The sequence below is a fragment of the Paramormyrops kingsleyae genome, chromosome 18 (assembly GCF_048594095.1).
Source record: "Paramormyrops kingsleyae isolate MSU_618 chromosome 18, PKINGS_0.4, whole genome shotgun sequence".
Taxonomy (NCBI): Eukaryota; Metazoa; Chordata; class Actinopteri; order Osteoglossiformes; family Mormyridae; genus Paramormyrops; species Paramormyrops kingsleyae.
Genome location: NC_132814.1, coordinates 13,550,939 through 13,565,470, shown reverse-complemented (window position 1 = coordinate 13,565,470; position 14,532 = coordinate 13,550,939). Strand labels below are relative to the sequence as shown.

The 14,532-nt window shown below is 45.8% G+C and overlaps 2 protein-coding genes across 3 annotated transcripts in view; both read left to right on the top strand.

The window, feature by feature from the left end:
* Positions 1-1,630: 1,630 nt before the first annotated feature.
* On the top strand, positions 1,631-10,639 carry fhdc3 (FH2 domain containing 3). 2 transcript variants are annotated; one of them, XM_023805226.2, is made up of 12 exons: positions 1,631-1,788; positions 2,719-3,278; positions 5,163-5,224; positions 5,771-5,873; positions 6,059-6,144; positions 6,414-6,514; positions 6,694-6,764; positions 7,005-7,112; positions 7,605-7,675; positions 7,780-7,897; positions 8,774-8,938; positions 9,134-10,639. In XM_023805226.2, exons 2-12 carry the CDS (start codon positions 2,880-2,882, stop codon positions 10,244-10,246), a joined length of 2,397 nt encoding a protein of 798 aa, XP_023660994.1. In that variant the 5' UTR covers positions 1,631-1,788; positions 2,719-2,879; the 3' UTR covers positions 10,247-10,639. The 2 variants fall into 2 exon arrangements, with proteins under 2 accessions (XP_023660994.1, XP_023660995.1); XM_023805227.2 differs by lacking the exon at positions 1,631-1,788 and adding an exon at positions 1,860-2,586.
* A 1,503-nt stretch (positions 10,640-12,142) lies between these two features.
* Positions 12,143-14,532, top strand: part of trim3b (tripartite motif containing 3b) — a 41,598-nt gene continuing 39,208 nt past the window's right edge. The window contains exon 1 of the mRNA XM_023805258.2: positions 12,143-12,291. The gene's annotated coding sequence lies outside the window, so the exon portion shown is untranslated. The remainder of the gene's footprint in view (positions 12,292-14,532) is intronic.

Sequence of the window (14,532 nt, the reverse complement as noted above, 5' to 3'; positions counted from 1 at the left end):
CGTGAGGGGGCATCGACGCGTTACCTTTATCACTAATTTAGCCACGTAGCCTATTTTACAGACGATAATAATAAAAAGCTGGTAATAGATTGCTAGATTTATAAAGTTTACAGTTTTACAGTGATATGAATACAACAAAAACATTCATTTAGAAATACATTTAAACAAAGTGATGTAATATTGACTGCTCCATATGTTTGTGTTTATCGTATTTAACTCCAATATTTTTAAATAAATTGATTCCATAAAAAAAAAGTGGCAACACCTTATTTGACGGGACACAAATACTCAGTTGCTACTGAAGTACGAATTATGAACAAATCATGAACAAATATAGTCTACTTGAGATAAAGGATGCGTCACGATTCATTAATGAACAAACGTGAGATCAGTATTTTACTTGCGTTATTCATTAGTTGGTCCTTCAATAGTTTACAAAGGTTTACAGAATTAGCAGATATAGTAACAAATATAGTAACTGCTTGGGATGAAACATGCATCATTATTCATTTATGGTGAACAAACATATCAGTAGGTATGTAACAAAGTCTGTAGTTAATTAATACATAAGTCCCCGTTAAGTAATGTATTACCAAAAACAACATTACACTGATTGACTAGTAAGGATTACTAAAAACTGCAGCCTGTAGGAAACATGTATTTTTGGATGGACAGGGGCCTATAGGCGCACGTTGGGCTGGGGAGGCGAAGGGCCCCCGAATCACACAGGGATATTTACAAAGCAGCAGCGGCCCCCGACGCGCCAATATTATAATCAGGCCCTAGTCCAACACGCGGTGGTCCAGAGTAAAGGTCTCACTTCTTCAGTAAGGACCTTGCGCGGCTCTGCACAGACCTTTGTATTTAAATTATTAAGCTGTGCCTTGTGAAATAAATGTAACTTTTGATATTACTGGAGGTAGATTATTTGTTACAAGCGTAACTTTACGGATCTACAAATAGTTCTGTAATTACGCTTTAAAGATACATAGACTGATCAATCGGACGTGGCTATTGTTTGTTGATGAGCCAAACTAATCCAATTAGCAGCCTAACTGAACCCACTAACACCTTCCTTTCAAACACATTTGATGGTATCAGTGCTTCTTTCGTTCTTTGAAAACGCCGATGCAGACCGGGAGTGTCTGCAAATGCAGGGCTGCCAACTCTCACGTAAATGCAGGAAATCACACGGCAATCTATATTATCCCATTATATACATCGTAAGCTTTGCAAACCCTACAGACTATTTACAGGGCAGTAAAACTGCTGCCTACATGTAAATGCGTGTACATGTGTCTGTAGACTTGTTTCAAACTGAGTATCTCACTCCAGCCAGGTGACCAAAGTTGGCAACCCTGCAAATAAGCCAGCTCAATCTATAAAACAGCACACGGACGATGATGCCAGTAAAATAATAGGCTACAAGTGCAACTAATTGCAAACAAAATATAAAAAGCATTGGCATTGTGATCTAATACAATCTGGCATTGTGATCTAATAGATACCACCGAAATATCCTTTTTGCGTCTCATTGATATTCATAGGTACTCGTAGGTATTCATAGGTTCCATGTTATTTCGAGGCAGGGGCCGCGGTTTCGTCCTGCTCATTGTCTATGCGCTCCGGGAGCCGAAGGAGTTAATTGCGGATGCGGGACGGAGCGGGACCATCGATTGTGGGCGGCGCTGGCGGCGGCGTAAAGGAGGGCGGCTTCGGGCGGCCGGTGGTCGCGCTGCTGGGGAACGAGGGTGGACTGTGTTAATGCCAAGGGGAAGCCGCTACCTGGTGAGTGTTTCCCATCATTTAAAGCTCCCTAATCGGCTTTTTTAAATTGATGCATTTTTTAAAGTCCCTCCCAGACTGTTAAGAGGTTGTCCGCGGCCGTCAATTAGCCGTTTTTCTGTTTATTACATCAATTCCCTCTTAACGCTCCTCTTTTTCTGTGCTGGCCTTGTTTTCCGACTTTGTTCTTTTTGCGTTGTCTAGTTTGTTTGTATTGAATGTTAATAATACGTTTATATAAACATTGTGAAATTAAATAACAAAAAGTAGGAGCGGGATGGTCAACTGTTACTCCAAATAGACTTTAAGGGAGGAATCGGGACAAATTTGGATGAAAATGATGATAAATAAATGCCTGTTTCTTTCAAAGCGTAGTTTGGCGGCTGGATAATGCCGGTTCCAGTGCCATGCTAAAGCAGACGGGTGTTAATGAAACTCCAAATGAATACAAATGGATCTGAATTGCCGAGCATTTTTAGCCGAAAGTAACTTGGTGTTTGTTTTGTGGCGTTTGAGTTCCTGTACCGCAGCTTCCGTGCACCTGTAACTGTTACCCGTTTTCGGAAACTTTCTGAAATATGTTTTTTAAATGTCGGATCTTATAGTGAAACTGCTGCCGTTATCATTAAGATGGTCCTCTGTTGCTTGTGATGCACATGCAAAACTGGGCAGTTTGCGGCGGCTGCCGGACGCCTTGGATTCGCGTTGTCGTTTCCACGAATCGGATAACCGGAGCAGCGTAACTGCGGGCATGTTGGCGAGTTTCACTCCGCGTAGCCCGTCCGCGATATAACACCTCAGGTGTGTTTGACGCAAAATGTTTACTGGTGCAGGACCAAAGCAAAGGAATATGTGCAAATTATATTTAACGGGAAAAAAAATAATTCCTTATAATTATTGTAATTTGGAAACGTTTCTGTGTCTTTGTTACAGTCACATCTGGAAGAAGAGAGAGGACGGGAGGACTCTGCTGTCATTCACAATTACCCTTGACACTTAAAGTTGATTTTGGATTTGCTTTCTGAAGGGTGACTGAGTTGGCAGCTTGCTGCCTCTGTCCCCCCCCAAACCCCCCAGCCACCCGCACATCTCTGATGGATGGTGATGTCGCCATGCTCGTCGGCCAGCCTCCGTCTCCTCTCCCTTCTAAGCCCTCACCAGGTGAGGTGGCATCCTTGACCATGGGCGCACCTCCTCCCCCTCCTCCGCCGCCCCCTCTTCCGCCTCCCCCACCTGGTCCGACCGATGCCGTCGGCGTGCGAGGTGGCCATTTCAGCCGGGCTGCCCACCGCCAGTCCAAGATGCGCAACTTCAACTGGGATACGTTACCGTGGCAACGCGTACTGGGCAAGCGCAACGTGTGGACGGCCTCGCGGGCACGTGAGGATTTCCCGCTGGACACAAAGTACATGGAGGAGCTCTTCAGCCGCTGTGAAGCTGCCCGGCCCATCAGTGACTGCAAGGGCACAAGTGTTACCATGACAACAGAGATGGTGCGTGCAAGCCCCGCCCCCTGTCCCTACTGCCCATAATGCTTCAGGTTGATTGATCATTGATACCCCACATATTGCCTAGTTAATTGGAATGCAGTTTGCTTGATGTAGTTTCTTGATTTATGTGTGGAGGGTTCTGGAGGGGGAGGGATAAGAAGATACTATTTTCACTGTAAATGAACTTTAGGGCAAAGTTCAGCATCAGCAGTGTTGAGGAGCAGCATGACATGGTGTGCGAATACTTAGAATCATGGAAACGGTGCTAGTTTGCGGTCAGATGGAAAGTACTATAATCGTATTGCATTACAAAAGATGCAAACAGTAACCCCCACTTCCTGAAAGGAACCACCAGGCCACAGAATTGCAGAAGGGGATTGTGGTTTAGGACTAGGGTTGCAGACAGGTGGTACATTTCTGGAAACTTTCCATTCCATGGGAAGTTAAGCTGGGGATTTTGGAAGTTGGAAACTTTCCTTGGGAATTATGGGGAATATATGATGATTAATGGAAAATTCCCAGAATTTTGCAGCCATATTTAGGACATACCTTTGTGTCTGTGTGCCTATATATAGGACAGGATATCAGATGTAAATATGCCCATATGCAAAACTGGCAGCCAATAGCAATACATTCTATGCAACAATAATGTTCTTATCTTGCTACGAGATAAAATGGTAAAATTACCAGGATCATTTGGTGCCTTTTTAATGGCTGTTGCTGATGATGGCTGATGTATGTACATCAGGGGTGTTCAATCTTATCTGCAAAGGGCCGGTGTGTACGCAGGTTTTTGGGATAACCTGCAGGTCAGCTGTTCAAACCCAGGTGTGAGGACTCTTCAGCCAATCAGTCCTCTAATTAGTAATCTAATTAGGGAGTTGCAGCGAAAACCCGCATACATACCGGCCCTTTGCAGATAAGATTGGACACCCTTGATGTACATGGTCATTTCTGCATCCATTTTTCTTGCCCTGTGAAATTTAAGACAACCAACATCCAGAACGCCAAATGTGACATTGGCAGCTGAACTTGCCTCATTTGGGGCGCACTAATTTACATAATGACAGATGGATGTATTTCTGAAAAGGGCAGGTTGATGAGGTCCTGATACTGTACATCCTCCAACCCCCCCCCCCCCCCCCCCACACCTGAGAAGGTGGACATGAGCAGTGACAGAGGAAAGAAACGAAACTTCATAACACATAACCTGTGATATTACAATAAGCCAGGGCTCTTCGAATCTGCACCTCCATTCCAAATCCAGGCCTTGTTTTCAGTTGGTTTAATAATTACTGATTCTGATTGGCCACAGAGGCTTCACACCTGACTCACGGGTAAAGGAGGGCTGGGAAATCAGCAGGGCTCTGTCGTAGCGGACTGTGATTTGAATAGCTCTGTAATAAACTGTTTTGCTGATTAGTTGAACCAGGGAAACATTGAGTGTGGCAGTGCCAAGCTGGTATGGGTCTCTGTCTCCTCTCTTCCATTGCTCCTAGTCTGCCCTCGTTCAAAATATGATGCTCTTTGATCATGACAACATTAATTGTGTTCTGAGCAAACTGTTCAGCAAGTATATGCTTTTTAATGAGAGCTACTTCTGATTTGGCTGGAATTCTGTGTCCTGTTTCCGTGGTTGCAGGAGGGGCACTATTGTGTAGTGGTGAATTTTGTTTGGGTTCTGTTTGTAGAAGGAACCGCTTGGTTTGTTGGAGTCCTGAAATAATCGTTGTAATTTTAGAAGGAAATGTGCTTCTTGCATGAATAACCGTATTATGTCAGTTTTCAGGCCTAGATAATGTGGCTTTCTTTCTTATTCACTGTTAAATTGCTTTAATGTACTTCTGGTGAAATAGAGGAATTTAACAGCCACGTTCCTTCTTACAGATTTCCATCCTAAATTCCAAGAAGTGCATGAACATTGGCATCTTTCTGAAACAATTCAAAAGGTGAGCACCTATGAGTAAATACTGCTGGCAGTGACTGGAAAGGGACCAGATCCTGACACTGTTTATGCACTGAGAGAACATCACTGAGTATCCATGAGTCAGTGATGTATACAGGGGCAGGGCCACTGGCTTCAGCTGAAAGCTGATTGGCTACCAGCGTGCCCCTCCCTGTCAGTGGCGAACTCAAAACATTTCATTGGCTGATAAGGCTGGCGCCTCTGTATGAATTATGCCCCCTCTTATGCCCTCCCCACCTTAAAATATCCTAGCTTTGCCCCTGCTCTGAGTGCTTTTGTTATTGGGTTTTCACTGTGAATAATGTACAGTTAGTTTGTTTTACAGAGGTATAGACTCTGAATTTTAGCCCCAAATGGGACATGGATTTAACCACCTAGAAAAGAAAACTGTTTTTAGGGATTTTTATAAAACAATTGGTCTGTGCTGGCCAGCTTCTGTGGAATTATTTTGAGATGTCTCCTTGCCTTGTGCAGCTGGACCCCAGGGCACTGTTAAAGGAAATCTATTTGCTTTCTGTGACCTTTGTAGGCCAGTAATGGAATTGATCGGAGACATCCGACAAGGCAACTGGAAGGCTTTTGGGACGGGCAAGTTGAGAGAGTTGTGCAAGCTTCTGCCTGAGCTGGAGGAGGTGAGCCGACACTCTTATCTTCAAACATGGGACAATGAGCGCTACTTTCATCATTGAGGGAGCCCCGTCTGCTGCCACATGACCTTGAAATAGATACCGAATTCACCGTTATGCAGAGAAGTGGCAGCTGCAGTCTGGTTATATAAACAGTGCGTCTGACATGGTTATGTCCTGTTTGCCTTCAGGTGAAGATGCTGAGTGCGTTTAACGGAGACTGCTGCCAGCTGACCGAGGCGGATCACTTCATGGTTAAGCTGGTTAAGGTGCCTGGGTAAGTACTTGTTACCTTGTTACCTTTTTGGTCATCGCCGTTATCCAAGAACGCCTCTATCTTCTCAGGGCCCCTAGGTAAAGCCCTACTTTTGAGCCCCCCCCCCCCCATTAAGAACAGTGATGATCATTTCACTACCCATGCAACGGAGGTAGTTCGGGGTCTCTAAGCTACTACCTGTTCTGTCCATGGCTAAACTATGTGTGGTTCTGTGATGTGCTGTAGGAACCTCCTAAACAGATCCTTCCCTATCCCATGATTCCTTGCAGCTACGAGGAGCGGCTCCACAGCATGGTCCTCAAGGAGGAGTTCTCTCCGATGATGGAGGAGATAAAGGAGGCCATCACCGTCATGACGACGGCTGCCAACGGTAAGGCACGATAAGAGGCGATCATGCTCGTACCGAACGGTGACGTCGGCGTCCCCAGCCGCCGGGGTGCCCCCCCCGTATCCGTATCCATACCTCTGACCCGTTTTTACACAAGGCTGCCTTCTTGCCGGGGTTGGGGGGGGTGCACTGCGTTGCTGACCGCTGCGTCTTCTCTCCAGAGCTGCTGAACTGTGACGACCTGCACTCGGTCATCCGGCTGGTACTGAAAGCCGGCAACTACATGAACGCTGTAAGTTTAAACGCCGGTGAGGTGTCAGCTTCCACTGTGGCCAGTCAGGTGCATGGCTTAGCCGACTGTTTGAGTGGGACTTGACACCTGCCTTGATGTACGTTCTTTCGTTAGGGTCTACGATGCACAAATGTGAAGCTCCAGCAGTCTAGCCTTGTGTATTGGTTTGTCAGAAGCCTTTTAATGATCATGATGGTTGATTGCTGTCCGCCCCCCCCCCCCCCAACCCCCCACCACCAGGGCGGCTATGCTGGCAGTGCTATTGGCTTCCGGATGTCCTCCCTGCTGAAGCTGGTAGACACAAAGGCCAACAAGCCAGGCATGAACCTCATGCACTACGTGGCCATGGTAAAGACTGGGGACCTATTCTCCCGCTATCAGTCACAAAGGGCTGTACGTGGTCTCCATGCCACGTTCTTATGGGTCATGAGAACACACGTGTGAATTTTTCCAATAAAAAAGCACAATACATTCTTGTTTTGTTGTTTAATCCCTCTATCTTTTTTTAATTTAATTTTAATTTGGTGTAGAGCAGTTGACGTCACCTTTTTATAGTAAAATTATTTGCTGCTCTGTTTGATGGTTTTTTCCATTACATTTTTTTTAAACCATTTCCCATGACAGATTTAAGATCAATAACACAAAACTAGATTTATTTTTTTTAAATATTTAAACTTTATTTCATATAACCCAAAATATATATTTTTACTTTATTATTATTATTATTTTTTTTTACTTGATTGTACAATTTGATTCTCCAAACTCATTGAAGTCATTATGTAACCTTAATGCTTTGTGAGAATGACCCTCTTGTCCTCTGTCCTTTTCCCTCATTCTCAGCAAGCACAGGAGATAGACGCTGCCTTGCTGAAGTTCCCTGAGCAGCTTCCACACATCAGAGCCGCAGCCAGGTGCGAGACTTCCTGAGACTCTGAAGGGCTTGGGTATGTCTCTGGGCGGGACTGGTGTGGATGCACTGACTAACGTGGATGCTGCATGCGACTTCCCTGCACAGAATCAATAAGCAGGAAGTGGAGATGGACTTCCAGAGGCAGGTGGAGAACGTTCTGGAAGCGAGGGCGAACGCCAGCAAGCACCAGGAACTGCAAATGCAGATGGAGAGCTTTTTCATGGTGAGGGGGCATGCATCATGTGGACTTCCGTCACGACTTCATCGACTTCTGGTGTTTAGGGTATTGTGCAAATAGGCTTGCTTATAATAGGGGGGGCATCTTTCTCTATTGTGAGGCTGAGAATTTTAGGTGTGTGCGATTTGACGATATTAGACCGTGAACGATTAAAATGTCTTCACAGTCTGCCGTTGCGGAGACAGCGTTAGTATTGCGCTACAGTGCACATACTGTCAGTTTGCAGTTGTATGTCTCATACACGCATCTTACGCTGTAGCCAAATCCGTCTCGGTGGTGCTTCGGATTTCTTCCCCTCTCTCCCTTTCGCCCCCCCTCCTCCCAACATGCTGCACGTTCCCAATTTGGCAACATGGACCTCATGGTCCCTGCAGAGAATTTGACATCGGTAATATGTAACTTGTTTGGATTTTCCAAAACCGACACAGAGCAAACAGTCTTTTGCAAAATTTGCAAAGATAAGGTTTGCATGTCAGATGGCAGCACAAAGACCCTTTAACTACCTCATAAGAGACACTCAGAAGAGTATGTTGAGTGTGCCGAGTATGTTGAGTGTGCTGAGTATGTGTTTTTTTTTTTTTTTACTGTATTGGGCAATATTTTTAAAATGGGGTATTAGCTTGGTTGTACTGTTAAGTAACTCACTCGCTTTGTGCCTTTTTATTTTCCAGTTTGATTTTTTTAGCCATGTACTTAATACTTTTTGTGAGACATACTTTTGGTTAAATGTCCAATTTGGGAATTTTTTGCACTTGAATAATTCAGCATTTCGCCTGCGAGTCAAGCAAATATGCAACAGCAGTCCAATGAAAATGTCGTCATGTCGTCGTCTTGACCGCGCCCCCCCTCATTTGCCTCCAGGAAGCGGAGTCCCAGGTGACTGCGGCAGAGTCGTCCTTCCAGGCCCTGAGCTCAGTCAGTCATGTGGTGGCAGAGTACTTCTGTGAGGACCCCAGCCTCTTCAAGCTGGATGAATGCTGCTTCATCTTCCACTCCTTTTGTGAGAAGTTCACGCGGGCTCTGCAGGTAAGGCTGTGCCCCGTTTGGCCAGCAGAGGGCACTGTTCTGCAAAAGGTTGCTAGTACTGGAAGAGCAAGGTCGCGCTCCATGGAACTAAACTTGCATGTTGCATTTTATCTAGTTTAAATGGAAGTCATTTGGTTAGGATCATGGTGGCTAAGTGAAGGAAGCTGACTATTGGATTCCCTTCCTTCCATGCAGGAGAACCACGAGCGTGAGGAAGTTGAGGAACGGAGGAGGCAGCAGGAAAGACAGCGCAGCGTTGCCAAGCGGCGTTCCACGGCCACCTGCTCCAGGACGGAGCGTGACATGGAAAGTGTGGCTCTGGAGAGTCTCCTGCACACCTACTTGACCAGCCACTGCGCTCGGCGGAAAGCGGGCCGGACTGATGAGCTCGGGAATGCAGGTAGCCCAGAACGAGGGGAACCACAGCTGAGCAGCTGGTCTTCCATGCAGGATTTGAGATCCAGCGTGCCCCGGGACGGGCCGCCCTCCATCAACGACACGCCGACCCCTAAAGCCCGCAAGTCGAGGAGCCAGGCTTCGCTCCCCAAGTGGAACAGTTGCAGCTCTCGGCTGGAGAAGCGTGGCCAGCTCTCGTTGGAGGAGGAAGATGAGGCGGACGCGGAAGTAGCAGAGGAGGTGCCGAGGACGCCGGAGGCCTCCGGGGAGGTGCTAGCGTACCGGATGCGTTGGGGCAGCCTGCTTCCTGGGGAGTCCCCCCTCCAAGTGTCATGGTCACCCGGCGGAGCAGCCACTTCGCCGGCCAGTCGCATTCCTCAGGACGAAGGCAGTCCCCGGACCATCCTGAGCCTGTCGCCCATGACGACTCCCAAGTCCACCCGCCGTCACACCATCTCCATGCCCCTCTCGGCATCTTGGTGCGAGCTGCACTCGGCACCCTCAACTCCCATCCAGGCCACGCCCCCTCCAACCGAAGCCACATCCCTGACGCGATCCACACCCTCTCCCCAGGACCTGGTGGCAAAAAGGAAATCTGTGGACAGCTTTCTGTCCTCCCCAATCGCAGGAGAGGCCTCCATACACACGGCGCTCTCGTTGTCCGGTGACCACGAGCCGGGGGGGGCTGCCCAGGACCTGGGGATTGCCTCCAGTCCCCAAGAAGACGGTGGGATCACTGAGCCTGTCCCCGGTTTCCGTCTGGGTCACCTGTTCCAGCGGCGGCAGAAGCCCATAGCAGCTAAGTCGGAGAGGCAGGACGGCTCTGCCTTTGTGTCCTTCTTCAAACGCCTCGGAGAGCGAGGTGGTCGCCACGGCGATGACGAGCTGGAGGTAATAGTCAGGGACTCCTGAGGAAACTGGTTACTTTGGGGGGGCTTTAGAATAATTTTTATTTATTCTTAAAGACTACAATTTTAAGTCTTTTCTTTTTCCTAAAACGCAAAGAATTGTTTCTTGTGACCTGGAACAGTTTTAATAAAAACTGAGGGCGGGGTTGCGCCCAGAGACGATGACGTCGTTCTGTCCATCTGTAGGTTGCTGACTTTATGGTTTCGTACCTTTACATCATACCTTTTATTTTCGTTTTTTACTGAACTTACCGTGCAAACAGAGGTGTTCCTTCCTGGATTCCTGGAACTGCCCAGCTCAAGTGCTCACCGGAACCATTCTGTTTGTGAACATTGTTAAAGAGGTATGATGTATTTTTATATGTACATAAAAATAAAGTGTGGAGTTTCCACCGTCTTCTGTCCTGATTCTCATTTCTCTCAGCCCGAGAGGGATGGATGTAAGAAAAAAAACCTAGATGAGGATGAGGAGAGAATGATTTCTAAAATGACACTCCGTTTCAGCAGGACCCAAATTAAATGTGTGCATTATGACTCTCCTAAATTCTTTTTCAATAACTTGGTTCTCTGAAACACTGATTCAAAACTGAATCCTTGGAGACCCCAGACAGTCTGCATTTTTGCTCCAACACACTTGTGCTGGGAGCAGGGGAGGAAAAATGTGCACTGGCTCAGGCTTCCTGAGGACTGGGTTGAGGGGAAAAAAAATCCCAAAGACATTTGTTTCTGCTAGCTGATCATGGTAACAATTAACAGATAAAGATTTTTTTGTTGTTTTGGGTGTTTCTCAACCCTGCATGTGTTCTTGATTAGCTGGGAGCTGAAAAATCTCAATTATCTGAGGGTCCCTGAGGACTGGCTTGGGAAACACTGTCAGATTATCGAACTTTTTTGCCCACAACACTCGCCATCCCAATTTTGCTGATGGGGGGGGGGTGTAAGTTTTGGAATATCATGAAGAATGCAAAAATAATCTACACATAATTTAAAGTAAACTGATAAAACTTGCATTCTTAAAGCCTGAAATGTTAAGTATGAGTTTTTGAAAGAAAACAAGTAGACATGACTTTATTCCCCCCTCCCTCCCTTATGGTCCCCCCCCCCTCCCCCCCCCCTTGCTCTGATGCATTCTGCGGTCGGATTACCCTGTGCCCAGGTACTTCACCTGCTGGGCGATAAGGAGTTAACCTGACCCTGGCCAATGTGAGGGTCCTGACAGGCCCCGTTTCATTCTCGCTCTCTGCCTCATCCATTATTTGCGATCCAAGGGCTATCAAAGCCGGTCTCTGTCTCCAGGGCTGCCGTCGAGAGCGGAGAAAAGATGGCGCTTTTCACCCGGTCGCCATGGAAGCAGTGTTTATTTACAGCCCTGATCTCATTCGGCCAGTGTGGCGGTGAAATAATACCCTCTGGAACAAACGGTAGAACGTAACCCAACCCCCCACCACTAAATCTAAAGGCCGTGGTGCTGTTCCTGGCAGAGGGTTAAGTCCCGCCCCCAGAAGGACTCCCTCACCAATCTGGAGTGACATCAGTATAGTTCAGGTGCTGCTCTCCAAATCCCCATCACATGCTATAAACATAGGTAGGTACACAGCCAGGCTCAGGATTCAGAGCTGCAGCCAGATTGAACACTTCTATTCGGGGGTGTCCCTCTTAACAAGGAAGCATCGCATCAGCAGTCAGACTGCTTCTTTTATTCATCAGTGCTAGTTAATGAACGGGGAACTGTGAGAAACTGGCAGGTTGTAGTTTGGTCCAGCACCTTCGGGGTTAACACCGCGGACCTCTGGTTACAATTACATGCTCAGGGGGAAAGACCTTGTTAGAGAGGGAAGGAGAGAAGGGCGAAAAGAGGAGGAACCGTATCTCTGATGGAGGGAGGGAAACAAAAATATGTGTTAGGGGGAGTGAGGAAGGGAGGGCGAGAGATGAGCTTCTAAAGGCAACTTGAGTGTCTTCAGGGTTTAAAAGACGACTGGGTTCCTACGGTGGGTGAAGGATCCCCATCATTCAGAAACACAGAGGTCTCCTTGGAATACTTCGGAGGTAAACTGGCAATGGAAGAAAAAGTAAAGGTTTCTTATGTAAATAGCCTAATTGCAGTGAATGGTAGATGACAGATGACAACAAAATGCACAGATGTAGAAGGATTTAAAAAAGCAATTTATATTCGTGGGGTTTAAAATGACAGACAGATAATGTGTTTGCGCTAGTTTACCCTTAACGTGTCATAATAGAAACAAATAAGAGAGAACAATGCATAGGTCACTTTCATTACCAGTTTTGGCAACTTTGGTCATCTGTCTTGCGTGAGATTTTCAATTCGAGTCTGGACACACATGCACATGCCTTTACATGTATGTAACTGTTTTATTACCTTGAAAATAGTCTGTAGGGTTTGCAAACTACCCCAACGCTTTTGATGTAACTCATTTTAGATTTATAATGGAATAACATTGATTTGCCGTAGGATTTCATGCGTTGGCGTGAGTGGTACCCCAAACGCGTGTGAGCACTTTGCTCAGCCTGGTGAGTTCGGGGTTTATCGTGACAGTCCGGGTGTATAAAGACCGCGATCGGAGCCAGTATGATGTCGTATGTATGAGGTTTGTTGGAAAGACAGCAAGATACCTGCGAAAAACGCCGTTATGCGTTGCTTCAAACGGGCCAGATAATGATTTATAACAGCAGTAACTTTGTACGTTACAGTTGAATATTCTACTAGTCTATTCAATGTAGGCCTACTTTTTTTTTTTTTTACCAGTATGAGTTCTTCGCAAACTTACTTTCAGGAAAGTTCAAACCACAGGTAGAGTCACTCAAAATCCCCCAGGACATCCCAGCTGAAGACAATATAGACCTTATGAACTTATTTTAAGCCAAACCGCACGCTGTACTGATGCTGCTAACTCAGGTGATCGGGGGTCTATTTCAATATCAGGGGTGTCAACCTGGTCAGCTGGCTTGGAGTGAGATTTTCTATGTGCACGCAATTACATGTATGTAAGTTATATTGTAAATGGTCTGTAGGGTGTGCAAACTACCCCAACACTTTTGGCGTAGGCTAACTAATTTTAGGTTTATAATGGAATATAATAGCGAGCGGGAGAGTCTGAAAACTAGTTGGTAATCCTGTAGCTGCCATTTGTAACCCAGACTCGCAGATCAATTTAGCTACCAAAAACCAATTTGAATTCAGCAAATTCCCCGGGGGAGCAATACCTGGATTACACGGTTTCGTAGTTTTTAATATCCGTCCAAAGTAATTATTCGATTTCTCATTGCGAATGGGAGTTTCACGTGACGCAGTTTAGTCCGTTCCAGCAGTCAGAAGCTTTATTATTTTATTTAAATGGTATAGCAATAATCTACAAATTTAAACGACATACTGCTTTATAATTTTGTCTGTTCAAATTAATCAAGTTACGTACTCTAACATGTACGTAACCCTGCAGTGCAGCGTCTATTTACAAACCATTAAAAATAGTTTGGGACCAGCTGACAATTATAGCAGGGTTAAAATGAATTTTAAAAACGAAAGGAAAGGATGAGTTAAATATGTAAGGAAGCTTAAGCTCACTGTTGATAATCACTACCACATCTTTTCGCTAGATGGCGCGCCGTTAACAGGAAATAATGTTAAATTCCTTGCACTAGAAATAAACCGAATTCACGCCCCGAACGTTTGATGTATGTTTTTCGAGGATCTTTGCATTTCCCTATTGAAGTTTTCAGGAATTCATACTACTCACATGCTCTGTCATGCTCTGTTACCCACTATCGGAGTCCGGTTAATATAACACACATGATCAATACAGTGATCAATAAAGGTCATTGATGAAAAAGTGTGCACACCTCTGCAAATATTAACTCTTGAAAAGATGGCTGATTGGAGTACGCCGTTCTAATCTATTTGGATGTAGATTTGACCTGCCATGCTCTGTGTAAAAACACAAAGACGAATATCGTTACCTGCCGTTTACAATAGAATTCTGTTCAAGTGCAGTATGGCTTGGTTGTGTTTTTTAAGTATGTGTGTGAGTGTGTGTGTCTGTGTGTGTGTGTGTGTGTGTGTGTGTTTAAAGAAAGGACAGTACCAGGGCCCGTGTCACAAAGCTGGATTTTTGGGTCAACAGGATAATTTGTAATTAAGGTCGTCTGGGCTAAATGTAAATGAACAGAGATAAGGTTCATTTACAATGTGGTCCCTTAAGTCTGACAGGTTATCTGGGTAATATATATACTATTACAGACACACACGTCTAAATGCTGAAAAATTTGAAACCC

Excerpts from the sequence above, each read along its gene's own strand:
- fhdc3 (XM_023805226.2), top strand. The coding sequence starts at position 2,880 with ATGGATGGTGATGTCGCCATGCTCGTCGGCCAGCCTCCGTCTCCTCTC. Across the intron at positions 3,279-5,162 it reads TTACCATGACAACAGAGATG|ATTTCCATCCTAAATTCCAA; the intron begins GTGCGTGCAAGC and ends TCCTTCTTACAG. Across the intron at positions 8,939-9,133 it reads AGTTCACGCGGGCTCTGCAG|GAGAACCACGAGCGTGAGGA; the intron begins GTAAGGCTGTGC and ends CCTTCCATGCAG.